The sequence below is a fragment of the Pan troglodytes genome, chromosome 23 (genome assembly GCF_028858775.2).
Source record: "Pan troglodytes isolate AG18354 chromosome 23, NHGRI_mPanTro3-v2.0_pri, whole genome shotgun sequence".
NCBI lineage: Eukaryota > Metazoa > Chordata > Mammalia > Primates > Hominidae > Pan > Pan troglodytes.
The window spans coordinates 42,270,047-42,296,580 of record NC_086016.1 but is presented as its reverse complement, the minus strand read 5'-3'; the positions used below and the strand labels follow the sequence as shown (position 1 = coordinate 42,296,580).

Genomic DNA, 26,534 nt, shown 5'->3' with positions numbered 1-26,534 from the left:
TGAACCCACTGGACTAGTTGGGGCCATGGAGAACAAGCTTAAGAACGTGTCCGTGAGTGCCAAGTAGTGTAGCACAATGGCCAAGAATTTAGTCCTAGAGGCTGGGCACAGTGGCTCACACCTGTAATCCCAGCAGTTTGGGAGAATAGCTTGTGCCTAGGAGATTGAGAACACCTGGGCAACATAGCAAGCTATCATCTCTTTAAAAAAATAAAAAGGTTAAAAAAAGACTTTAGAGCTGGGTGTGGTGGCTCACGCCTGTAATCCCAGCACTTCGGGAGGCTGAGGTGGGTGGATTACCTGAGGTCAAGAGTTGGAGACCAGCCTGACCAACATGCAGAAACCCCGTCTCTACTAAAAATACAAAATTAGCTGGGTGTGATGGCGCATGCCTGTAATCCCAGCTACTAGGGAGGCTGAGGCAGAAGAATTGCCTCAAGCTGGGAGGCGGAGGTTGTGGTGAGCCAAGATGGTGCCATTGCACTCCAGCATGGGCAACAAGAGTGAAATTCCATCTCAAAAAAAAAAAAAAAAGACTTTAGTTCTAGAGGCAGACTGCCTGGGTTTGTAATCCCAGCTCTGCCTGCCTCCCCAGTTTTGTTTTTTTTTTTTGAGACAGGGTCTCACTCTGTCACCCAGGCTGTAATGCAGTGGCGTGATCATGGCTCACTGCAGCCTTGACCTTCCGGCTGGTCTCAAACTCCTGGGCTCAAGCCATCCTCTCAAAGTGTTGTGATTACAAGTATGAGCCACCGCTCCCAACCCAGCTCTGCCATTTCTTTTTTTTTTTTTTGAGACGGAGTCTCACTCTTTCATCCAGGCTGGAGTGCAGTGGTGCTATCTTGGCTCACTGCAAGCTCCACCTCCTGGGTTCACGCCATTCTCCTGCCTCAGCCTCCCGAGTAGCTGGGACTACAGGCGCCCGCCACTGCGCCCGGCTAATTTTTGGTATTTTTAGTAGAGACGGGGTTTCACCGTGTTAGCCAGGATGGTCTCGATCTCCTGACCTCATGATCTGCCCGCCTCGGCCTCCCAAAGTGCTGAGATTACAGGCGTGAGCCACCGCGCCCGGCCCCAGCTGTGCCATTTCTAAGCTGACTCAGAGCAAGTTACTTATTTAGCCTTTCTGACCCTTACTTTCCTGATCTCCAACTGGAATGACAACAATATTAACTTCAGTCATTATTAGATTTTATGAGTTAATCAATGTCAAATGCTTAGAGATGTCCTCCATAAATGTTCACATTATTCCACAGGCTGATTCTTCAAATGTCTTCAGACAATGATTACAGTTCCCTTGCATCTCATCTTCAGGCTCAATATGATCAGTTCTTTCACCTGTATCTCCTTCCATTTCTTGGTGAAAAGCCAAGAACAGAAAGGTATTTTCTAGAGTAGTCTAACACCAAGTAGACCCTAAGCATTCTGTTAAAAGCTGTGCTTTCATTAACAATGCCTAAGATGTCAATTTCTCTGGTGATCGTAACTCCTGATTCACACACTAAGCTTAATGTTAGTTAAAATCTATAATATTTAAAAACATGCTTTTGTTCCCTCATGTAATATTTAACCCCTGTAGCTGGGCTTTTTTAAATGATTTTTTAAATTTATTTTTATTTTTATTTTTTTTTTTTGAGATGGAGTCTCGCTCTGTTGCCCAGGCTGGAGTGCAGTGGCGCAATCTCGGCTCACTGCAAGCTCCACCTCCCGGGTTCACGCCATTCTCCTGCCTTAGCCTCCCGAATAGCTGGGACTACAGGTGCCTGCCACCATGCCCGGCTAATTTTTTGTATTTTTTTAGTAGAGACGGGGTTTCACCATGTTAGCCAGGATGGTCTCAATCTCCTGACCTTGTGATCCACCTGCCTCGGTCTCCCAAAGTGCTGGGATTACAGGCGTGAACCACTGCACCCGGCCTATTTATTATTATTATTTTTAGATAGAGTTTTACTCTGTCACCCAGGCTGGAGTGCAGTGGTGTGATCTCGCCTCACTGCAAGCTCCACCTCCTGGGTTCAAGCAATTCTTCTGCCTCAGCCTCCTGAGTAGCTGGGACTACAGGCGCGCACCACCACACCCAGCTAATTTTTGTATTTTTAGTAGAGACGGGGTTTTACCATATTGGCCAGGCTGATCTCGAACTCCTGACCTTGTGATCCACCCGCCTTGGCCTCCTGAAGTATTGGGATTACAGGCGTGAGCCACCGTGCCTGGCCTTTAAATTTTTATTGATTTTTAAATTTGAGCTTAAGACCTTACGTATATCTTTATGAGCATGGCATATAGAAGATGCTCCATAAATATCTATTAAATGAATGAACCTCTATCATATTTAACTTCACAGTCACCCCACCAAGTTCTTGTTGATCCTATTATTCTACTTATTCCCAGTTTGTGTTCCCCCATCCCGTCACGGATGGGAATGCTGAACTTGATAGACCTGAGGATAATCTAGTTATATGCCGCTAAAGCTTCCTTTCAATATGAAACGATCAGCCTAGGAATCGTCAGTTACTAATCCACACAACTGTTTTAATGTTTAGCCAATATATTTCCATCTCGTCCAAAAGAGAGAAGTTGTCAAACGGCCTGTTAAAGTAGAGTACAACAACTATATTGTTCTTCTATGCCAGTATTTTTACCAATCAATGAAGGGAATGTATGAAAACTTGTTAGCAAACTATGATTATTGATTACTGCCATACGTACTCAAAAGCAATCTTCTTGATAATCTAGATTCTTTCCTGGAATTGGGACCAAGTTCATTAATCTTTTAGCTACTTTTTCCTTATTTCTCCTTTCAGAAATCATTTTAAAAATTTCCCCAGGCTGGACATGGTGGCTGACACCTGTAATCCCAAGCACTTTGGGAGGCCAAGTCGGGCAGAGATCACTTGAGGCCAGGAGTTTGAGACCAGCTTGGCCAACATGGCAAAACCCTCTCTCTACTAAAAATACAAAAATTAGCAAGCGCCTGTAATCCCAGCTACTCAGGAAGCTGAGGCACGAGAATCGCTTGAACCCAGGTGGCGGAGGTTGCAGCAAGCAAAGATCGTGCCACTGCACTCCAGCCTGGACACCAGAGAGAAACACCATAAGGAAAAAAAAAAAAAAAAGGCCGGGCGCGGTGGCTCACGCCTGTAATCCCAGCACTTTGGGAAGCCGAGGCAGGTGGATCACGAGGTGAGGAGATCGCAACCATCCTGGCTAACACGGTGAAACCCCGTCTCTACTAAAAATACAAAAAAATTAGCCGGGAGTGATGGCGGGCGCAATGGCGGGCGCCTGTAGTCCCAGCTACTCGGGAGACTGAGGCAGGAGAATGGCATGAACCCGGGAGGCGGAGGAGCTTGCAGTGAGCCAAGATCACGCCACTGCACTCTAGCCTGGGCAACAGAGTGAAACTCTGTCTCAAAAAAATAAATAAATAAATAAATAAATAAATAAATAAATAAATAAAAAATAAAAAAATTCACCATTCTCCTCAATTTCTTATAGTGGAGGGGTGCTTCTTTCCCATTTCTGATCTGAGGCTCCACACAGAGGACATCCACCTTTATTTTATCATAGAACTTAAGGCCCTTAAGGCCTCTTTCTCCTTCTTGGAAGCAAACCTGGAGAGAGGACTGCCCCATTCCGGTGACGCTGGGTTAAGGTTGGAATTCGGTATTAGGAAGTGCGCACGTTCTCCATTATCTGCTTTGTTGGTAGTAAAGAGGGTACTGTGGCCCCAATATGTTTTCCTCTTTTGCCTTAAACATTCAGAATGCGGGCAGGAAAGATGGGTGTCATTAAACTCCCCTCGAAGACTCCCAGCACTCCTCAAAAATCACAGACAGGGAGGGCTCCACAATTCTCTTCACAAATTCTTTCTCTGCTCTAGGATCTGTTTTTGGTTTGAACGTCCTTCTTCTTAATATAAAAAACAAAAGCAACAAAAATTTTTACCTCCACTCTGTAATCCCTGGGCATTACACAACTAGTCTAAGGCAATGATTCCTTTCCTAGTCACCAAACTGCATCAAACCAAACTCTAAAGGTTCTTTTAATCTACCTCATTTTTTTTGCAAGTCTCAGCTTTCTCTGTGTTTTATTCATGCTTGCTTTTACCCTTACTATCCATCTTCTGAAAATGTCCCATTATAAACTAAGTTAATCAGAAAGCTTCCCCATCTCCATTGCATCTTCTCATTTTATCATTCTTTGGCATCACGGTCAGAGTTAAATTCCTCAGTTTCCTAATACTTTTGAGCCACCATCTCTGCTACATTCTCAAGACTACATGCCTATCTTTTCTTTCTTTCTTTCTTTTTTTTTTTTTGGAAATGGAGTCTCACTCTGTTGCCCAGGCTGGAGTGCAATGGCATGACCTCAGCTCACTGCAATCTCCACCTCTCGGGCTCAAGCGATTCTCCTGCCTCAGCCTCCTGAGTAACTGGGATTACAGGTGCCCGCCACCACGCTTACCTTTTTGTATTTTTTAATAGAGACGGGGTTTCACCATGTTGGTCAGGCTGGTCTTGAACTCCTGACCTCAAGTGATCCACCCACCTCGGACTCCCGAAATGCTAGGATTACAGGCGTGAGCCACCATGCTCGGCCCATCTTTTGACACTCTTCTAGTCTATAAACATTTGACCAAGTTCAGGTTTCCTGTACTAGGCTCACCAGCTCATTTTCTCTCAAGATCTGTCACTTTCACTCCACCCATCAACTCTGTCATTTTGGAAAGTACTCTAATTTCAAGTAATAGTTCCCCCCAGCTGCTTCCTCTCTATCCTCTAAGAGATGCTGAGTGTTACCAACCAATTTAAAAATCGGTTTGACTTTCTATTTTAATAGGTGTACTCCAAGCAGACGTGAGCACCAAGTGAGCACACCACTACGGGGCATGCTGCCTCTGCACCAGTTTTAGGGCGAGCATGAGGAACACGACCTCCACAATTTCCCCCAAATAACAACTCCTCTTCATCTCTGCTCTGAATTCACACAAAATGTCACCAGTGTGACTTAACTTACTGTCTCTGATGTAATAATTTCAAACTCACTATAATTTGAGTCTGGGGGAAAGGAGGGTGAGTATAGATATATTCTGTGCTACTGAAACCATGTTCCAAACCGGATTCTTATCCCACTATACCTCAAGGATCCATAAAATCTTATGTACCACCTTCAGTGTGAATCCTAAATTCATCTGAGTTAGCGACTGTATTTGGTAACATAGTGTTGCCCATAAATTCATGCCCACTGGGAACCTCAGAAGGTGATCTCATTTCGAAATAGAGTCTTTGTAGATGCACTCAAGTTTAAGACGAAGTCATACTGAATTAGGGTGGGCCCTAATCCATTAACTGGTGTCCTCATATGAAGAGGGAAATTTTGAGACAGAGAAGAAAAAGCCATGTGAAGATAGAGACACATACGGGAGAACATCGGATGATGATGGAGGCAGACAGTGGTGATTTCAGACAGAAAAGCCTCCAGAACTGAGCTCAGGTTGATTGATTGATTGATTGACTGATTGACTGATTGATTGATTTTTTGAGACAGGGTCTCACTCTATTGTCCAGACTGGAGTGCAGTGGCACGATCATGGCTCACTGCAGTTTCGGCTTCTTGGGCTCAAGTGATTTTCCCAATTCAGCCTCCCAAATAACTGAGACTACAGGCATGCACCACCATGCCTGGCTAATTTTTGTTTTTTTTGTTTTTTGTTTTTTTTTGTAGAGATGGGGTTTTGCCATTTTGCCCAGGCTTGTCTCGAACTCCTACGCTCAAGTGCCTGTCTCAGCCTCCCAAAGTGCTGGAAGTACAAGTGTGAGCCACTGTGCCTGGCCTTTTTTTTTTTTTCTAGGTAGAGCAGACACTTTGGTCATAAAAAGATCTGCAGCACCCAAGTCTCTCACACAAAGTTAACTGCACTTTCCCAACAATTCTACCTTTGAAATCATTCTGATATGCATCTTCCCATGACTTAATATATATTAACTGCGCTCAAAATACATGTGCGGCACAGCTATTGATGCTCAGGCTCCAGCAGTGAACACAGCAGGCCCAGACCCTGCCGCTGTGAAGCTTATTACACTGCTAGGGGCAGGGCAGACAAGGAGCAAGCATGGGAGACACAGTAACAGGGCAAGAACCCATTATTCCCCACCACTCCCCTACCCCCCTCCGCCCCCGCCCTCAGGCATTCCTACTACTCAAAATTAGCTAAAGAAACCACCAAAGTAAAACCTGCCCGTGACCCAGCAGTACCATCGAGAAATTCATCCTGGGAGACAAACATGAGAATATTATAGCAGGCCAGGCACGGTGGCTCATGCCTGTAACTCCAGCATTTTGGGAGGCCAAGGTGGGCAGATCACGTGAGGCCAGGAGTTCAAGACCAGACTGGCCAACATGTGAAATCCTGTCTCTACTAAAAATACAAAAATTAGCCAGGCATGGTGGCTGGCAGCTGTAGTTCCAACTACTTAGGAGGCTGAGGCAGGAGAATTGCTTGAACCCGGGGGCAGAGGTTGCAGTAAGCTGCGATCACGCCACTGCATTCCAGCCTGGGCAACAGAGGGAGACTCCGCCTCAAAAAAAAAAAAAAAGAAAAGGATATTATAGCAGCACTGCTCATAACAACAAAAATCTAGAAGCAATCCAAATGTCTATGAACAGTAGACCTGGTAGTAGAATAGGTAAATTATGGTATAGTCATATAATGGAATATCATATGAACCATAGCTGCCCAAATCCACATGGGAATATATTTGAAATAATACAAGTAAAAATAGCACAACAAAAGAAGGAGGCTCTATACTATATGGGTTAAGTGCAAAAAAGGCAAAATGAAAACAACAGATTGTTTAAAGACAGAGAGACACATGCAGAAAGAATATAAAGAAAAGCATAGGAAAGTGATCTTTAGAAGCCACCAGCTCGTATGTTCCATAAACTGACAATTTTAGAGACAATAAAAGTGTAATTTTTGAGAAATTCCTATCCCAGCCTTGCTCAACTTCTCCTTTCTTAGGATTGCAAATGTACTGTCCCTCTCCAAAGAATACAGAAGGACCAGGGAAAAGCGCCACTAGGCTCCAGGCAAACACCTGTTCACGCCTGCCTGGGCTGCAGAGGAATCACGGTGGTGCAGGTCTGCACATTCTCCATTTCAGGGAGTTAATTATTCTGGCTTAAAAGCCCTTCAATCTCCTGCTGGATTGGAGAAAGTAAAGATCTTGTTGCAATCAATATGGCATTTAACAAAGCACTGCAGGTGCAAAATGACAGCAATTTAAAGTCAGGACAAAAGCCTGCTGGAATATGTTACTTTCTCAATATTGTATTTGAGTAACTGGAGGAAACAGGCATGGTAGAAACCCAAGGCCCGGAACATTTGTAACAAATCTTAGAAGTTTCAGTGTCAATCTTTTTTTTTTTTTTTGAGATGGAGTCTCACTCTGTCGCCCAGGCTAGAGTGCAGTGGCACAATCTCAGCTCACTGCAACCTCCACCTCCTGGGTTCAAGCGATTCTCCTGCCTCAGCCTCCTGAGCAGTTGGGACGACAGACGGGTGTGCGCCACCATGCCTGGCTTTTTTTTTGAGACGGAGTCTTGCTCTGTCGCCCAGGCTGGAGCGCAGTGGCACGATCTCGGCTCACTGCAAGCTCCGCCTCCAGGGTTCATGCCATTCTCCTACCTCAGCCTCCTGAGCAGCTGGGACTACAGACGCCTGCCACCACACCCAGCTAAGTTTTTGTATTTTTAGTAGAAACGGGGTTTCAGCATGTTGGCCAGGCTGGTCCCGAACTCCTGATCTCAGGTGATCCACCTGCCTTGGCCTCCCAAAGTGCTGGGATTACAGGCACGGGCCACTGAGCCCGGCCTCAGTATCTTCTATGTTTACATTAACTACTGATTGCCCCTATAATGTGGTCAAAAGGAATATAAAATCTGGTATTTATCAAAACCTTTTAAAATATTAACGTGCTTTGACCCAGAAATTTCATTTTGGGCAACTAAATTTAGAAAAAATGTGGGCAAAGGATTATGTATAAGGATTTCTCTGCAGCATTATTTGTAACAGGGAAAAATTAAAAACAATTTAATACTCAACAGTGGGGGAAGGGAATGTTAAGTAAATCAAGGTAAATCTACCTGATGAAACATCATTATGATCACCGTGAATGCTACATAGCAACAGCAGAAAATTCAAGGACACAATGTTAACATCAGGTTCTAGTGGCCCTGAGTGCAATAATGTGAAAAGCATCCCTGTATATGAATAGTGTCTGAACAGGGAATTAGTAAAAATAATTCCTGACATTGTATTTGGGTTGGAGGTTTCTTAAAGAATTTGTTTCTCTGCTATCCAGACTGTGTGTGGGGTTATCTTGTCTTTTTCATTTTTTTTTTAAGACAGGATATCACTGTCACCCAGGCTGGAGTGCAGCGGTGTCACCATGGCTCACTGCAGCCTCAACCTCCTGGGCTCAGGTCATCCTCTCACCTCAGCCTCCCAAGTCGCTGGGACTACAGCATGCACCACCATGCCCGGCTAATTTTTTGTATTTTTGTTAGAGACAGGTTTTGCCATATTGCCCAGGCTGGTCTTGAACTCCTGGGCTCAAGCAATCTGCCCATCTTGGTCTCCCAAAGTGCGGGGATTATAGGAGTAAACCACCGTGCCTGGCCTTTTCTTTCTTCAGAGTTACCCAACTGTTTCATTTTTTAAAAATACAGAAATGTTGGGAAAAGACAGAATAATCCAATATTTAATATTCTGCTCCCAGTATGCATTAAATAAATAAAACAAAATTAAAAAATGGAGGGAACACAAGTAATTTTCTTTTTTGGGTAGAGCAGACACTTTGGTCATAAAGAGATCTGTAGTACCCAAGTCTCTCACACAAAGTTAACTGCAACTTTCCCAACAATTCCACTTTTGAAATCACTCTGATATGCATCTTCCCATGACTTGATATATAGTCACCGAGCTCAAAATACATGCCCTGCTCAGGCTCCAGCAGTGAACACAGCAGGCCCAGACCCTGCCACTGTGAAGCTTATTATACTCCTAGGGGCGGGGCAGAGAGGGAGAAAGACAAGGAGCAAGCGGGGCGGGGGGTGGGGGAGTGACAGGGCAGGCTGCACACTGTACGTAGCTGCCCTGAGAAAGCTCCTAGGGAAGGTGGCAGAGAAGCAGAGAGCTGAAGGAGATAAAGACTGAGCCATGCTGCCATCTGGGAAGGATGTTCTAAGCGTATGCTTGGTGTGTGGGGGCCACTTGGCTGGAGCAGCATGAAGGTATGGGAGAGTGACCTGTACTTGTGGGGAAGTGGGATCACCAGGAACCTCAAAGACCAGAGTAAAGACTTTGCTTTTGCCTTGCATTCTCAGCGAGAGAACCAGCCACGAGGGGATTCCCGCTGAAAGAGTAACACAACCTGCCTTTTGTTTTAGCACAGTGCTGTGCAGAACTTCCTGCAACGCCGACACGTTCTACATCTGTGCTGTCTGCACAGTGACTACGAACAAGATGTGGCTATTTAGGTTAATTAAAATAAAATTTAAAATTCAGTGCTTCCAGTCCAGTGGCCACATTTCAAGGGCTGATGTGGCTGACGGCTATCACACTGGACAGTGCGGTGTCAGAGAATCAGTCTGACTCAGACTTGAGACAGGCAAATGTTGAGCCGAGGCAGGGTGGGGAACAGGCAGGAAGTCACTGCAATAACCTAGACAGAAACGGCGGTGGCTTGGCCAGGGCCTGTGCTGTTGAAAGTGGTAAAAAAGGATCCGCTTTTGGATAAAGGTTTGAAGGGCGGTCTTACTGATGCAATGAACATGGTCACGAGCTCCAAGGTTTTTGGCCTGAACTCCTATAGGATGAGAGTGCCATTTGCTGGGAGTTAAGGGGATGTTTTTGAGGGCAGTGTGGGGTGAGATCAGAAGCTGTGTTTTTAACATGTTAACCTGTAAGGCAACCTATGAGTAGTCTGTGGAGTTGAGGAAAAATGATGTGGGCTGAAGACACAATTTTTGAATTCAGTGCTTAAAGTCATTCCACTTGGTAAGATCACCTGGCACTGACTACAGATGGTGAGGAGAGGTTCGAAGGTTGAGATCTGGGACATTCTGCTGAATATGTATTGAGAACTTGAGGAGGAACTTGTAAAGGAGATGGAGAAGGAGAGGCAGATGGAGAACCAGTGTAGTAGGTGTCCAAAAGCCAAACACAGGAAGTGCTTCAGAAAGGAGGGGAACTCTGTCAAATGCTGCTGATACACTGAGTAAGGAGAGACTAGAGAACAGATCATCATATTATGCAACGAAAAGATCAGAGGTGACTTCCACAAGAAGGTTAATTCCCACTGTCGCTGCCTTACCTAGACTCCTGTACTAGTCCTGCAACTGCACTCCTTTGCTCTAGTACTCCTGCCATTCAAACATGTCCTCTATATTACTTCCAGTGTTTGTTTGTTCCCTCCCTCCCTTCCTCTTTTTTTCTTTTTTGAGACGGGGTCTTGCTCTGTTGCCCAGGCTGGAGTGCAGTGGCTTGATCGTGGTTCACTGCAGCCTCGCCTCCCAGACTCAATCTATCCTCCCACCTCAGCCTCCTGAGCAGCTGGGACTAAAGGTACACACCACCATGCCTGGATCATTAAAAAAAATTTTTTGTAGGCTGGGCGCGGTGGCTCACGCCTGTAATCCCAGCACTTTGGGAGGTCAAGGGGGGGTGGATCACTTGAGGTCAAGAGTTCCAGACCAGCTTGGCCAACATGGTGAAACCCCATCTCTACTAAAAATACAAAAATTAGCCAGGCATGGTGGCACGTGCTTGTAATCCTAGCTACTCAGGAGGCTGAGGCACAAGAATCACTTGAACCCAGGAGGTGGAGGTTGCAGTGAGCTGAGTGAGAGAGAGAGAGAGAGACTCTGCCTCAAAAAAAAAAAAAAAAAAAAAAAAAAAAAAAAAAAAAAAAGCTGGGCACAGTGGCTCATGCCTGTAATCCCAGCATTTTGGGAGGCCAGGGCGGGTGGATCAGGAGGTCAGGAGTTCGAGACCAGCCTGGCCAACAAAGTGAAATGCCGTCTCTACTAAAAATACAAAAATTAGCCGGGCATAGTAGCACACTCCTGTAGTCCCAGCTACTCGGGAGGCTGAGGCAGGAGAATCACTTGAACTTGGGAGGCGGAGGTTGCAGTGAGCAGAGATTGTGCCACTGCACTCCAGCCTGGGCAACAGAGTGAGACTCCAACTCAAAAAAAAAAAAAAAAAAATTTGTAGAGATGGGGTTTTACTATGTGGTCCAGGCTGGTCTCAAACTCCTGGGCTGAAGCAATCTGCCTGCATCAGCCTCCCAAAGGGCTGGGATTGCAGGTGTGAGCCACTGCACCCAGCATCTTCTAAACCTTAAATTTTCCTACATCACTACTCAGCTGAAAAATCTTTAATAGTATATTGTCTACAGCAGTGGCCAAACTGTAAGTGCACATAAAGATCACACGGGGGTGACTAAGTCCCAAAGCCACCTGTCACAGAAGATTGGTGGAGACCTGGGAACTGTGTCTTTAAGTAGCAACCCAAATAATGGTTGTAAACCACGTTGAAAAGGATTGGCCCATAGGGCCAAGTTCCAAATCCTAAGCAAAGCAAACACCTTTTCCAAATTTGGTCCCATACTTCTTGTCTAGTTCCTTTCTTTTCTATTCTAAGACAGTGTGTGTGCATTTGTGTGTACGTTTCAACAAGCTCTAACTAATTATTCAGACTAACTGCCTTTCCCCCAAATGCTATGTTCTTCTAGATATTATTGCCCCTTGCACATGAGGCTCCTGCTGCTTAGAAGGCACTTTTAATCTGGTGTGCTCAGAAAATTCTGACTCATTCTTCAAGACTCAGACGTCACTGCTAGTGTGAAGGCTCAGCCGATTACCCAAACTCTGTTAAACATTTCTATACATTTATCACACTATCTGCTGGGAATTCTGCTATCACCTCCTCCTCACCTCAACCCACCCCTCTGCCACCAACTCCAAGAGGCTGCAGAGAGAGAGATGGCATTTTCTCCATCTGTGCACGATGAAGACATTATCTACCATGCTACAGATATTTGATAACCATGAATGACTGTCAGCCTGATACCAAAGGATACTGTAAAGTATGTGTATGCTCCAAGACTTAAGAAGACACTGCCATTGTAGAGTGCCAGGGAAGTCAGAAATGGCTCTGTCTAAAGGACAAACCTCTACCTGGGGCTTGAAGGATGACTGGAACTTAGAGGGAAAGAAGAGGAGAGGTGCCAAGGGGACACAGTCCCAGACTCCCAGGCAAGACCTTGGAGAGGCAGTTGGTGGTGATGACAGGGAGGCAAGGAAGGAGTGTGGAGAAACCTGACCTCCCCCACTAAGAAAGATACAGACTCAGAATATTAAAACTAGAATTTGAAATCTATAGATGATCTTTTCAAATAAATATTTTAAGCCCTGGTCTTAAAGGGCATTTCAAAAAACAAAACAGGCTGGGCACGGTGGTTCATGCCTGTCATCCCAGTGCTTTGGGAGGCTGAGGTGGAAGGACTGCTGGAGTCAAGGAGCTTGAGACCAGCCTGGGCAACATAGCATGACTCCACCTCTACACAATTCTTAAAACCAGCCAAGCTTGGTGGCGTGCGTCTGTAGTCCCAGCTACTTGGAGGCTGAGGAGGGAGGACTGCTTGAGCCCAAGAGTTTGAGGTTGCCATGAGCTATGGATCACACCACTGCACTCCAGCCTGGGTGACACAGTGAGACTCTACCTCCAAAAAATAAAAATAAATAAAAACACAAAAACAACAAAAACTGAACCTTTACAACCTGCTGGTTGGATCTAATAAGCGCTCCCATCTTCTTTTAAGGATGAAACAGACTCAAAGCTTGGTTTATTAAAATAACATTCTAAGGAGGGACTAAGGCCACACACTGAATCCTTGCATGAGCTTATCAGCTATTACTCTATCCTCACGCTTGCTTTCTCACAAAGGGGAACAGGGAAAGTATGTGGTAGACTAACACAAATCTCTCACCTTTATCCCCAAAACAAAGCACCATCTCTTTGCACATCTCCTACTAAGGGACAGACCTAAATGGTTCCCATGGTATCCAATGGACTATGTCCTACACAGAGCTGCTCATGAATAAGAGTTGAATCCAGGAGTCTCTGCTACTTCATTAGTTCTAAAACTCCCCCTAGAGCACCTAATTGCTATGTTGGCATATAGCTCCTCAACATTTTCAGAATAATCCAGAATCTGGCAATTCTCGTTTTCTGTTTTTTTTTTTGAAATGGAGTCTCGCTCTATAACCCAGGCTGGAGTGCAGTGGCATCATCTCGGTTCACTGTAACCTCTGCCTCCTGGGTACAAGTGATTCTACTGTCTCAGCCTCTTGAGTAGCTGGGATTACAGGCATGTGCCACCATGCCCAGCTAATTTTTGTTTTGTTCTTTATGCCTGGCTAATTTGTGTTTTTTGGCAGAAACAGGGTTTCACCATGTTGGCCAGGCTGGTCTCAAACTCGTGGCCTCAAGTGATCCTGGCCTCAAGCACCTTGGCCTCCCAAAGTGCTGGGATTACAGGCATGAGCCACTGTGCCAGGCTGAATTCTCTTTTTATCTTTGGGTGAATCCTTGAGGGCAACCAGCCTCTGAACATTGACACATCAGAACTTATAAAGTAGTTTTAATTATATGCAGTTTCAAAAAATATAGTTAGAAAAATAGGAGATCTAAAAGGAATAGAATAATAAGCTTTTCATGCAAAAATATCTACTTTGTTGGTATGCATGATGAAATAAAAAATGAGATTTGAGATTTTGTTCTAAAAGTCTTGATCTTTGGCAGCTAGATATTTCATATTTTACTCTACTTGATCTTAGCCAAAAGGTCAAGAAAAGATGGCTTTTTCATATTTTATGCTACTTACTATCATTCTTTTTATGCCCACAAAAATCAGTTAACAACTGGTAATGATCTGAAATGGTCTTTCATTTTGAATTGCAGGAACACAAAATTGCTTACCTGGGGGGAAATAAACTGGGGAGGCACTTGCGCCCGGAGACTGGGAGAAGAATTTAGTGGCTGCACTGGTGTGTGCAGACCTCTCGATTGTGCTGTGCTGTTTCCAAACAAACCATGACTACCGCCCTGTAAACAGAAAAGCAGCAGTAAGGCTTTTTGTTAACATAAGAAAATGCAAGTAAGAAACAGTTCTGGTCTTTTAGATCCCTCAGAAGAATCACAGGCTGTGTTCGATGGAATAACAGAATTTTGTAACTGAGAAGTTCCTTATCTTAGAAGGCTTGGGGCAATTACTCAGATTGACTCATGGGCACCTGTACAGTCTGAAGAACTCTATAAACGGAAAGGGTTCAATTTCATCAAATATTAGGAAAAGTCCTACATTCTTTTTTGTGAACCAAAGATATAGGCAACATAACATTTATTTCAAGTACTCTTCTTTGCGATTGGGTTTACCAAATTTATTCTCAAGCTTTATAATCTGAGCTCCATCTTGAAAGGCACCTGAGTAAAAATGCAGCCTTATGAATAGTTATCAGTTGTATTTATAAAACATTATGATGTGATTTCTCTGCCGTCCAAGAGTGAGCCTAGCACCCTTCCTTGTCCTGGATCTGCTCAATCCTTTCTTTGACAGATGAGGAAATGTGACTCAATTACCCAGTGAGATAAAAAAGGAAGAAAGGGAGAAAGTAAAAACCATTACAGGGACACCAAAATAAACATTACTCACCTGTAACTTCTCATTCAAACACGTATCAGTCTAGTTAAAAATAAGCTGAACTCCCTCCTTTCTGGAGGCCCAACTCACTGGAGCACTTCTACACTATTCCAATGAGATAACTAAGAGAGTTGGGTTATATGGTGGCCCTTCCTTTCTGACTCGTTTCTAGCTGAGAAAAGTCCTTCAGCGAAGAAACCATATTTGATAATAATGCAACACTGTGTTCCCTCTGCCTGAGGTTCTTTCTGATACCATCTTCACTTGACCTCTTCAAGGCCCAGCTTGGAGGTCATCCTCATCAAGGAAGTCTTCCCCAAAACATCTTCCTGATTTCACATTCAGATTAACTGAGCCCACCTCTTCAATCTCAAAACGCTTTAAAACTCATCAAACCACACTATAGTTATTTTCCATTCTGTCTTTCTACTGTTAAATCTTTCCCTCTTCGTATTCCCAGAACTCAATAAATCCCCAGTCTGTAGGGTGAATATATCATCTGTAAATATCCATGACCCACCAATTCCACACACCGGAAAATGTCCCACTGAATACCTTCAGCAAAGACAGCTGCATCACTGCTTATACTGAGTATTATACATATACCCTGAATTGAAATCACCACCATTATCATAACCCTGGAATCACATGGATTAAGGTAATTTTAAAGAATTTTGTAATGGCTTCATTAAAACCTAGAACACTAAAAATACTGTGATGGCTTAATGATTAAAAAATAGATTAAGGGACTGCTGTAGGGAAATTAGTGAACTTAAAAGCATTGAAAATAAAAATGATTCTAAACATAAAGTCGAAATGGCAATTAAAATCTGTGTATCTCGTAAATCAAAGATCCATCACGAATTTTATGTCTCCCAAAGGGCTGTTTAAACATGAGAAGACCTTTAATTCTAGAAACTCTAAATCTCTACTGCTGCTGTCTTACCAACACACAGCCCTAACTTTCCTCAGATCGTGGTAGTCAGTAGCTTCGCCACCCTGATCATCTCCAAGAAAACAGGAAACATTTATTTCACCAAGGATATTCTGCTACGATCTTTCTCACTTTATCATCAAAGTAATGACTTAGTTATTAGATGTCAATTATTCACGACTGGTCCTTGGACGGTGGGGTTACTGGTAACTAAAGTTCCTGCCAGAATCCATTTTTTGGCAAATACAAAATTGCTTCCTGAGGGTCATTCTAAATTTCAACCTCTCCTTTAATAACAAGCATTGAAAAGAATTTACTTTTTAAGCTCCTGTAAAATCAATTACTGCTTTCCTCTTCCCAGTAGACAATTTCCACCCTCCCCCACCATAGGTTTTAGGCTTTTCATTATCAAGTGACCCTACAGCCACACAAAGCACTATGATATATCTGGAATGGACAATAATATAGGTAAGTCCACAGTAGTTGATCAAAAAATGCCTCGTCTGTAACTTAATATGGAAGCTGGGCATCACAAGCTGCTCATTTTCTTGGCCCCAATATAGCTATTTTTGCACAGTGATGTATTCAGGGGCAATCATACAGATTTGGTCTTTAAAAATATTTAGAAATTAGGAAAAGGGTAATCAAAAACTTATAAAGGCCAGGTACAGTGATTCACACCTGTAATCCTACCATTTTGGGAGGCTGAGGCTAGGAGTTCGAGACCAACCTAGGCAACATAAGCAAGACCCCATCTCTAAAAAATAAACAGGAGAAAGGCTGGGCGCGGTGGCTCATGCTTGTAATCCCAGCACTTTGGGAGGCCAAGGCGGGCGGATCACGAGGTCAGGAGATCGAGACCATCCCAGCTAACATGGTGAAACTCCGTCTCTACTAAAAATACAAAAAATTAGCCGGGCGTGGTGGCGGGAGCCTGTGGTCCCAGCTACTCAGGAGGCTGAGGCAGGAGAATGGCGTGAACCTGGGAGGCTGAGCTTGCAGTGAGCGGAGATCACGCCACTGCATTCCAGCCTGGGCGACAGAGCAAGACTCCATCTCAAAATAAATAAATAAATAAAATAAAAAATAAAAAATGAAAAATAAACGGGAGAAAAAAGGCACTTGTATATGTGCTAATGCAGGTTTGTGTGGCTATTACTAAAGCTCTACTGTTGTACAAGAGGCTTTTACAATTACCTGAGTCTGGTGGTATTTGCTTCAACTATACTGTTTAACTCAAAAAAGCATACAAATTAAAAACAAAATTACCAAGCTAACCAAAATCTGTGATTTGGAAAATCGAAATCTTAAATTTTATTAATATGAAGTATATTAAAATAATTCTGTAAGAAAATAGTCTTTAAAAACCATGTCCATATTTAGATAGAATATGTGCACAAACCTGGTTAACAATGGACTTTGTAGCAATCTACAGATCAAAAAAAATAAGAAGAATGACCTTTTTTTAGAGCCTAATGCTCAGCTAGTTTGGCTGGTCTACTATACTAATTTATGTACTAATAGCATTTGATAATCATGTGATCCACCACATTTACAATCACCATTAACTGTGAATGTTATGCCTATTTCATGTTTTCTATACCTCGATTCAAAATAAAAGAACCCCCAAAACATCAATATAATAATTTCTTCCCTGTTTATATAAACAGTATATATCCATGTCCTCTGTGGAAGCAGTAAGGAAAATGATGAAATATAAAGGAAGAAAATAAAAAATCAGTTGTAACTCCCAATCCAGAAATAACCAACCGAACACATGGATATAGTATAATCCATTTTTTAAAATGTGCTAAGGCAGCAATTAGAAAGCATATAAGAGACCTATGTGCAACTTAACTGGTGTCAGAGGTATTGCTTCACATCACCCTGTAACGTGTATGTGGAAGTTATCATATGGAGACAGAACATCATCATGTATGCATCATGTGGATGCAACTAATAATTACAAGTTGTATAATTAACGTCCTCCCACAACGTCCTGAGGTGAAGGTCACAGTGACAAGTAAGTGGTCACAGAAGTATGGCTATCACTGCTGGGGTTATTGTTGCAAAGGAATTGTGACTCCAAAGTCCTGGTTTTCTCCACAAAAACTACAACAGAGCTATTGTGGGAAGGCAGGCAGGGTCATGCTGTGCACCCTCAGGCCTGGCAAGGTGAGGAGGCATGATCCTCCCAGCCCTGCCTGTCTTGTTTCTACTGCACAGCCCTTCCCTGGAGGGTTGCCAGATCCAACCCCAGGTGCAATGAAACACTGCTGTGTCTCAGCAATACCCATTCTTCCCAAAGCTTCACCGTTTACTATTTAAAGTTACCCTTCTCCGGGTAATTACTATATTTTACACTTAAAGACACTAGATTTCAAGATGCCATAACCCACAAATACTTAATCATACTAGTTTTCCTATTTTTAAATTAGCAGGTTTATTAAATTGAAAAGATCTCCAAAGTATTACATATCCAATCTAATGTTTAAAATGGCAAATGCGTTGTTAGATTGTCTAAGGTACTTACGTAGCCTCTTTAACATTTTCCTTAGTCAGTTATTAGTTTACTTATTAAATATGAACTTATGATCAAAAATGAGAAGACAAAAAAGAAATACAGGTTTAAAATAAAATCCGTGTTGAAAAACATGAAGAGAGATGGGTTCTATGGGCTGAAAGATCTAGAACCTACACTTAATATCATTCTGTGCATTCAGTAATCAACAAATTTCCCAAGACAGACAAATGATGCAATAAACTGCAGACCAGGACCAAGGCGAGGCCATAGCCAAGCAGTTATAAATTTGAGAGGCCTCCTTACTTGTCTAGCAGCGAAGTTTTGGGGGTTGAGCCCTGTGCCGATTGCTCCAAGGCTGACGTTGGGTAGTGTGGAACCAGAGGGAGACAGCTTGTAGCTGGGAGAAGGGGAGAAGGGAGAGCAGGGAGCCTCATCCCCAAGGCACCCATCTTGATTGGAGAAAGGCAAAGTCAGCTGAAAAGTAGTAGGAGTTAGCCAATCACAACGAGTGTTGGTTAGTGAAGCAACAGAATGCAAGAAGGGAAAAGAGAGAAACACTAGCAATAAACAAAGTTAGAGTGTATTAGCAATAACCGAGGATGGAATTTGGATCTGATAATAATCTTTACACTTGGCCCAACAGACACCATCTGTCATCTTCTTTGATATAGATTTTTCTTTTCCTCTAAGTTAGTAACACGTTCTGTCCATTGCATTACGATAAAAATTGCCAGACACTTTATTTTTACGCGTCTAATATTGATTACTCTAGCAATGTGGCTGCTGAAACAGAAGCCAGGCCAATCTTGTGAATATGTTGCTGTCTGGACCAGCAACAACAGTGTCAAAACGTGCCAGATTTAAAAATTTTGGTTTTAACTGCTTTCTGAAGACCAGGAACACAGCAAATTGGTATTCTGGATCAAGATATAATTCCCACCATTAGAAATGTTAAACATCAAAACCAATAGGTAGAAACTGCTTGGTTAAATTAGGTAGATGAGAATTTGAAAAGTATACCATTGTAACTAAACACAGATCGCTAGGAACTGGGGAAAGATAACAACAGAGTTATCTCAAAACTAGAAGAAGGCAAAGCCTTAGGAGACATGGAATATTTGCACAAAATCCCAAAATTTATTTTGTAGCTGCACAGCAGCGGAAAAAAGAATGCAGAGTAAGTTTATCTCTAAAATTTCCACACTTCATGAATTTCTCAAAACTCAGATTTTCTAATACACACATGCTAAAGACAGATGGTTCTTGCTCTTGCCTGATCACCTGTTGACATCAATGGTTTTCAGGTCACCACGTTAATGCAGGTGATGTTTGTGTTTTGCTCATCTAGTTCAGTAATTCTATGCTTCCTCTAGAATCAATTATCAAAAGACAAATGGGAACCAAAGCGGTTCTCATGAATTACTATCTTAAACAAAGGATTCAACTCACCTTCTCAAAATAAGGCCCACTATCTGTGGTTCCCATGTCTTTGGAATTAGGTGGACGGAACCCAGATCGATCCTTCCTCATGATATCATTAAAATCCCCGAGATTCATCGCTCGCTTGTCCACATCAAATTTTTTATCTGAAAGGCTTCCTGAAAAGTAGCATACACAGAGTGAAAATTTCCAGAATCAATGTTTCCCCCATGAACCAAGAGTGACCTGCCCCACTATCCTCATGGGGGTGCTGGGTATAAGCTATTAAGATTTCTATTTCTGGGGATAAGACGAGACAAACTCTCATTGGTCCAGGCTGCTGGTGTTTGTCCCTGGAACACACATGGGTCCTTTTTATTTATTTATTTATTTTAAAAAACAAAACAAAACATGTATCTGTTGTAGTTTGTTTTCCATGGAAGACTGAAAGAGCCTTAGGGATAACCTGGCAAAAATCTCGCTAAGAAAACATTTAGACTGGATACTGATGTGTCCGATGAACACATCTTGCTCATAAATTCAAATGTCCTCAGGGAGAGAAGTTGTCTGTTTTTGCTATTTTAGCATCATCTAGATAAATGGTCTGGGTGAAACATAGTTACAAGGAATAAAAAGATCAAAGAGGCACAGCGGTTGCCCTAAAATTTAGAACTTAAGAGCTGAACACAGATGTGTCCACATTACCTACACGGTGCAATTTCCCAGGTGCCATAACTATACCACTTTTCTTTCACAACTCTATAAATGTGCTGTCGTCTGCTGATATAACCAGTGCTGCCCCAGGAAACTTATGTTTTAATTATTCTCGTATTTAGAAATATCATAGATCAAAGACTACCTACTTCCTTTACTACCCAGAATTATTTTCATTTCTTCTTAGTTTGATTCTTTTCAAGTTCCTCAGGGTGATCAAGAGCATTACTATGAAAACCCCACAGACTAGTGGCTAACACCGTTTCCACTCCAGTTGCAATGTGAGAGTTTGTCAATAATGAAGCATCCTGGTACAGACAGGACTGGCAACTTGAGGGCCACATCTGGCACACAATTTATTTGGCCCCATAGAGCATTTTAAGAGACCCGAATTAGTTCTGACATATAAAAATCAGGGCTGGGCACAGTGGTTCACACCTGCAATCCCAGCACTTTGGGAAGGCGAGGAAGGTGGATCACTGGAGGTCAGGAGTTCGAGACCAGCCTGGCCAAAATGGCGAAATCCCGTCCCTACTAAAAATACAAAAATTAGCTGTGCGTGGCGGCACACGCCTGTGATCCCAGCTACTTGGGAGACTCAGGTGGGAAAAATCGCTTGAACCTGGGAGGCAGAGGTTGCAGTGAGCAGAGATCACGCTGCTGCACTCCAGCCAGGGTGATAGAGCAAGACTCTGTCTCAAAAAATCAATAAATAAATACAAAAATCATAATGCCAGTATATATCTGAATTTCTGGCCTCTCCTGAAAGACTTGTCATAGCTCAGCCTGGATTCCTCCAGAGCAGCAACTGCTAGGAGCAATGCAAGGCTGATTCTTCTAGGTGGACGCTCCACAGTTAACCTGTGGCCACCTCGTCCCAGGTTTTTTTTTTTTTTTTTTTTTTTTTTGAGACTGAGTCTCGCTATGTTGCCAGGCTGGAGTGCAGTGGCACAATCTCGGCTCACTGCAACCTCTGCCTCCTGGGTTCACGCCATTCTCCTGCCTCAGCCTCCGGAGTTGCTGGGACTACAGGTGCGCCACACCATGCCCAGCTAATTTTTGTTATTTTTAGTAGAGATGGGGTTTCACCATGTAGGCCAGGATGGTCTCGATCTCTTGACCTTGTAATCCACCCACCTCGGTCTCCCAAAGTGCTGGGATTACAGGCATGAGCCACCATGCCTGGCCTCGTCCCAGGTTCTTGTACCTGGCACACATCACTTATTTACATTCTTTGCTGACTCCTGTAGACATGTGAGTTTTCTATCCCTGCAGTGTCTAGCATAGTACCTTACAAAGAGTAAGTGCTCAATCAATGTCTACTGAACTGCACCTATCCCTACTCAAATTGGGCAGGAGATGCCAAAAGGACACTGTAACACTGATATACTCCATTCTTTTCAGTGGAGTGATACACACCTACAGACAAATCCATTTTGCTGCTTGGATTATCTTCAGTCTGACTCTGAAAAATAAAGAACAGATGAGAGAGAATTAAGGATGCACATCTTTGAATCAAAGAAGTGGCATTATTCACCTGAGAGCCACGTCTTACTACTGGCACCATAGAAGGTTCTCTGAAATGAACTTGATGGTAATGAAGACATTAACATTTTTAATATGCTAGCTTGATTGCTGTTTGGGCCTATATTCCTACAATTCAGTTTTCACATACAATTAGTCTCAATAAGTCTACAAAGAGAGCAATAGATAAACAGCTGCCTGAAGAAATAAACCCCCATCCTTAAGTTCTAGTCAGCCCAGGATCAAATTCCATGAGTGGCCGCCAAATAATGACAACTTCTTCTCGTGACTTGTCAAGTCATCAAACCTTCAACTGTGCAGCCAAGTCAAGTCATTTGTCTTTTGGCAACCAGGGACAGGGTGTCCCCACAACATTGCCGAGAGATAAAGAAATCAGAAATTCTACAAGAATTCCCTATGTAATTAGTCCCAGTATAGTTTTTCTAGTTTCGTTATCGTTGCCTTTTTAAAAAATCATAATATGAAAACTAGTACAGTAATGTGGTCGGAAACAATTGCATAAATTTTAAATGCCTCTTTCTTCTCTATCCTCCTAAGGAAAAGGACAAAATGACTACACATTTAAAAGCCATAACCTTTAAATGTTGGAGTATGTCATTAATAAGAATAGAAGAGAAATATTACTTAACTCAAAAGACCAAGAACATTGCTTAACTAGTTTTTAAATCTGTAATTTTGTACTATATGTGGCAGTTGTCTTAAAATTTGTATTAATATTAAACCTAGAAGTTGGGATATGTTATACATTTGAAAAAAATAAAACTTACCAGCAATCCCATATTTGAAAACTGTTTGGCAAGAGGATTCATCCATGAATCATTGTTTCCTCCTTTGAGTGAGCACTACAGAAATGAAACACGGAACCTCAGAACCAAATAATTTATTTCAGCCTCCTGAGTTTTATTAATACAGACTGAAAATGTAGACTTGAGTTTACCTTTTTAAGTCCTATTTCTCTTTAACTAAAATTATGTTGATATTTTATGTTAGTTTAAATGATTAATAAGCCCTAGTTATATCTATGTTTTCATTTTTATAAAATTCACCACACTGAACCAGAACTGGAAAAATACATGCTCAGCTGGTACTTTTGCTTTTCAAATAGAAAGAAGTCTGATATGATTTTCTAAAATAGAAGTTTTGCACACGACTACTTTCACTTTCATTAGGCTGCTCTCCTCGTAACCCAAACTGGTTTATGTTAGGAGAAAACAGTTTGATGTCAGTGCGTGTCATTTGGAAAGGAGCCTATTTAAACTGGGCATTATAAGGAACTCATAGTGCTTCCTCTGTTTGTTTCACAGCATAAAAGACATTGGTCCTGGTGGTAAAGAGACCTAGTGGAAGACACCATTGCTGATCTCCTGGGCAAAGTAGGGCAGAGGTAGGTTTTAATTTTTTAATGGGACAAACTAGTTTCTCCCCTGAACAAGGCACTGACCATGAGCTCCACTTTCACTTCTGTGAGGGAAGCAGGGGGAACTACGAAGAGGATTGGGTGGGGTGGGGCTTTGTGCAGTTCTGTATTTCACAGGTGAAAATTCTCTATGTTGTGATGATAGCTATCTTTTTTTTTTTTTTTTTTCTCTGTCACCCAGGCTGGAGTGCAGTGGCGCCATCCCAACTCACTGCAAGCTTTGCCTCCCGGGCTCACACCATTCTCCTGCCTCAGCCTCCCGAGTAGCTGGGACTACGGGCACCCGCCACCATGCCCGGTTAATTTTTTGTATTTTTAGTAGAGATGGGGTTTAACCATGCTAGCCAGGATGGTCTCCATCTCCTGACCTCGTGATCCGCTTGCCTCGGTCTCCCAAAGTGCTGGGATTACAGGTGTGAGCCACCACGCCCAGCCCGTGATGGTAGTCATCAAATCAATTTTATTATCCTTGAAAGTGATGAAGTACTTAAGTTTAGTACAGGTTTTTTTTGGTGTGTGTGTGGGGGGCGGTTTTTTTTTTTGAGACTGAGTTTCGCTCTTGTCACCCAGGCTGGAGTGCAATGGCGCGATCTCGGCTCACTGCAACCTTTACCTCCTGGGTTCAAGCAATTCTCCTGCCTCATCCTCCCAAGTAGCTGGGATTGCAGCTGCCTGCCACCACACCCAGCTAATTTTTGTAGTTTTAGTAGAGACGGGGTTTTGCCATGTTGGCCAGGCTGGTCTTGAACTCTTGACCTCAGGTGATTCACCTGCCTCAGCCTCCCAAAGTGTTGGGATTACAGGCATGAGCCACCGCAGCCAGCTAGTACAGGTTTTAAGGTCAAAAAAGCCCTCACTAGAGGGAGGGGGGAATGGGGAGTTACTGTTTAATAGGTACAGAGTTCAGTTTTGTAAGATGGAAAGAGTTCTGTGGATAGATGGTGGTAAATGGCAACATAAGTATGTGAATATACTTATTGCCACTGAACTGTACACTTAAAAATGTACGCTATGGTAAATTATATGTTATATGTATTTTATCACAATTTTTAAAAAAACGCCCTCGGTATGTAAAGTCAGAATCACGGGTACTGGGGCTGAAAGAGTCAATTCCCAATTAACTTAATTAATTAAATCTTGGTTGTCACCCTAGAGAGGTATTTATTAGTCCCTTTCAATCAGTTAATTTAGTCTCATTGTTAATTTGTAAATAACCAAAAGAAAGCCAAAATCACACTAGACAACCTAAGAGTGCAAGGAATGCTGAAAAGTTTGCTGAATAATTCCTTCTGTGACTAAAGAAATAAAAGCTCTTAATAGAAGAAAAACCATAAGTGACTGCTTAAGCAAAACATCTCTAAACAGAAACAGACTGTATTCTTATGCTATAAAAGAAAGAGTCATCTACAAAATTAGTGTCCTATAGGCAAAGGGCAAAGGGGATGAAGGCCCAATCCTCAGACATGGGAAGGCCTCTAAGATGGCATCTGGTATTTGAAACGTGGGAGAATATTAGCTGTGAACCGTTTCATAGGGTGCCAAGACTCTCATGTTGAAGTTAAGTATTGGATGCCCATTTCGTATTTCCACTATTTTATTTGTCAAACGAAAATCTGGAATTGAAAAAAGAGAGGGTCTGCCAAGACACTGGTTCAGGCTCAAAGACTACTGTTGTAGATTGAAAACCAAAGTCCTCATCAAACTGTGATGAGGACTTTCACACAGAAGGTGAAAAGTTTAGTACACAACCTGGTACATGATGTAGAGAAATCATCTAGCTGCTAGGCTGGGCGCAGAGGCTCACGCCTGTAATCCCAGCACTTTGGGAGGCCGAGGTGGACGGATCACGAGGTCAGGAGATCGAGACCATCCTGGCTAACATGGTGAAACCCCATCTCTACTAAAAATACAAAAAATTAGCCGGGCGTGGTGGCAGCTGCCTGTAGTCCCAGCTACTCGGGAGGCTGAGGCAGGAGAATGGTGTGAACCTGGGAGGCAGAGCTTGCAGTGAGCTGAGACTGCACCACTGCAGTCCAGCCTGGGTGACAGAGCAAGACTCCGTCTCAAAAAAAAAAAAAAAGAGATATCATTAATCATTTAGCTGCTATAGCACACAAGTACTCACTGGTATTTCATTTGTCGGGAGAAGGGTTCTGGGTCTTGGAATTTCCCAAATCAGATAAAATCAAGACGTGCTGATTGCCACGGGAGAAGCCAGTATTATCTTCCTTTGGATTCCCTCCTACATATCTATGGGGATTTACTGGAAGGACTTCTCTGGCTTTAGAATGCAAAAGCATTTATAAAGTATGCCTTGAGAGCCTCCAACAGATTATTATAATGTGGAAACTAAAAATGAAAAATATCTCGTATCTTTGAAAACTTCATTTTACCCACAGCAACAGTTTTATAGTTCAAGGTTTCAAGGTCATGGGAAAGCAAGACGAAGGGTAAAAGGGAAGTAGTTATTTGTTTCCAAGAAAATATTTTTCCCCTTACTTAGGACCTTGAGGACCCCAGTTGCCTCACACCTTTCATTTAAAAATCCTCAGTTCTGGCTAGGCATGGTAGCTCCCGCCTGTAATCCCAGCACTTTGGAAGGACAAGGCAGGAGGATTGAGCCCAGGAGTTTGAGACCATCCTGGCAACAGGGCGAAACCCTGTCTCTATTAAAAAATACAAAATTTAGCCAGGCATGGTGATAGTTCCGGCGACTAAGAAGGCTGAGGTGGGAGGACTGCTTGAGCCCAGGAGGTTGCTCAGCGAGTCGTGATTGTCCCACTGCACTCCAGTCTGGGTGACAGAGGGAGAACTTGTCTCAAAACAAAAACAAACAAAACAAAACCTCAGTTCTGCCTTCTCAGAGTGAATGAGCAAGTGCGAACATTTCTAAGCAGGCTACCTTCATTTGTTTCTTTCCTCCTTGTCCCCAGCTTGCTGAGTTGTGGGAGGAAGCACTGCCCTGAGAGCCAGCGGTGTTCCAGACTCCTCCATCCTCCTCCTCTTCCCAGCTGGGATGGCGAGTTCCTGTGACTGGCCCGTCACTCTCCCCCCAGCCGTCTTGCATAGATTTGGAATCTTTAAGGAAAGAATGAATTAACTCTTTGCAACAGCTATATAAAACAATCATCAGAATAATAATTCCTTGCAGATGCAGCATTTACGTGTCTTTGTAATTTTATCTACTCCATCCCCATGGCAAGACAAACA

General features: G+C 42.9%; 1 protein-coding gene and 1 long non-coding RNA gene across 14 annotated transcripts in view; one reads left to right on the top strand and one right to left on the bottom strand.

Annotated features, from left to right (window-relative positions):
• Positions 1-26,534, bottom strand: part of TNRC6B (trinucleotide repeat containing adaptor 6B) — a 278,141-nt gene that overhangs the window by 23,697 nt on the left and 227,910 nt on the right. For 7 of the 13 annotated variants that reach the window (XR_010156023.1, XM_024352849.3, XM_024352851.3 and 4 more), the window contains 5 exons: positions 26,227-26,402; positions 22,675-22,749; positions 21,782-21,827; positions 19,679-19,827; positions 14,051-14,176 (listed from right to left, as the gene is read on the bottom strand). Coding sequence is in view for 12 of the 13 variants with exons in the window: in XM_024352849.3 (XP_024208617.2) it covers positions 14,051-14,176; positions 19,679-19,827; positions 21,782-21,827; positions 22,675-22,749; positions 26,227-26,402 (572 nt within the window). In the remaining variant the exon portion in view is untranslated. Of the gene's footprint in view, positions 1-14,050; positions 14,177-18,532; positions 18,704-19,678; positions 19,828-21,781; positions 21,828-22,674; positions 22,750-26,226; positions 26,403-26,534 lie in introns of all 13 variants that reach the window. The other 6 variants (XM_024352845.3, XM_024352848.3, XM_024352846.3 and 3 more) reach the window with 1 other exon arrangement.
• LOC129138508 (uncharacterized) lies at positions 23,193-26,483 on the top strand. The gene is made up of 2 exons (XR_008541821.2): positions 23,193-23,291; positions 26,258-26,483. It is a non-coding gene; the product is annotated as an uncharacterized LOC129138508 (long non-coding RNA).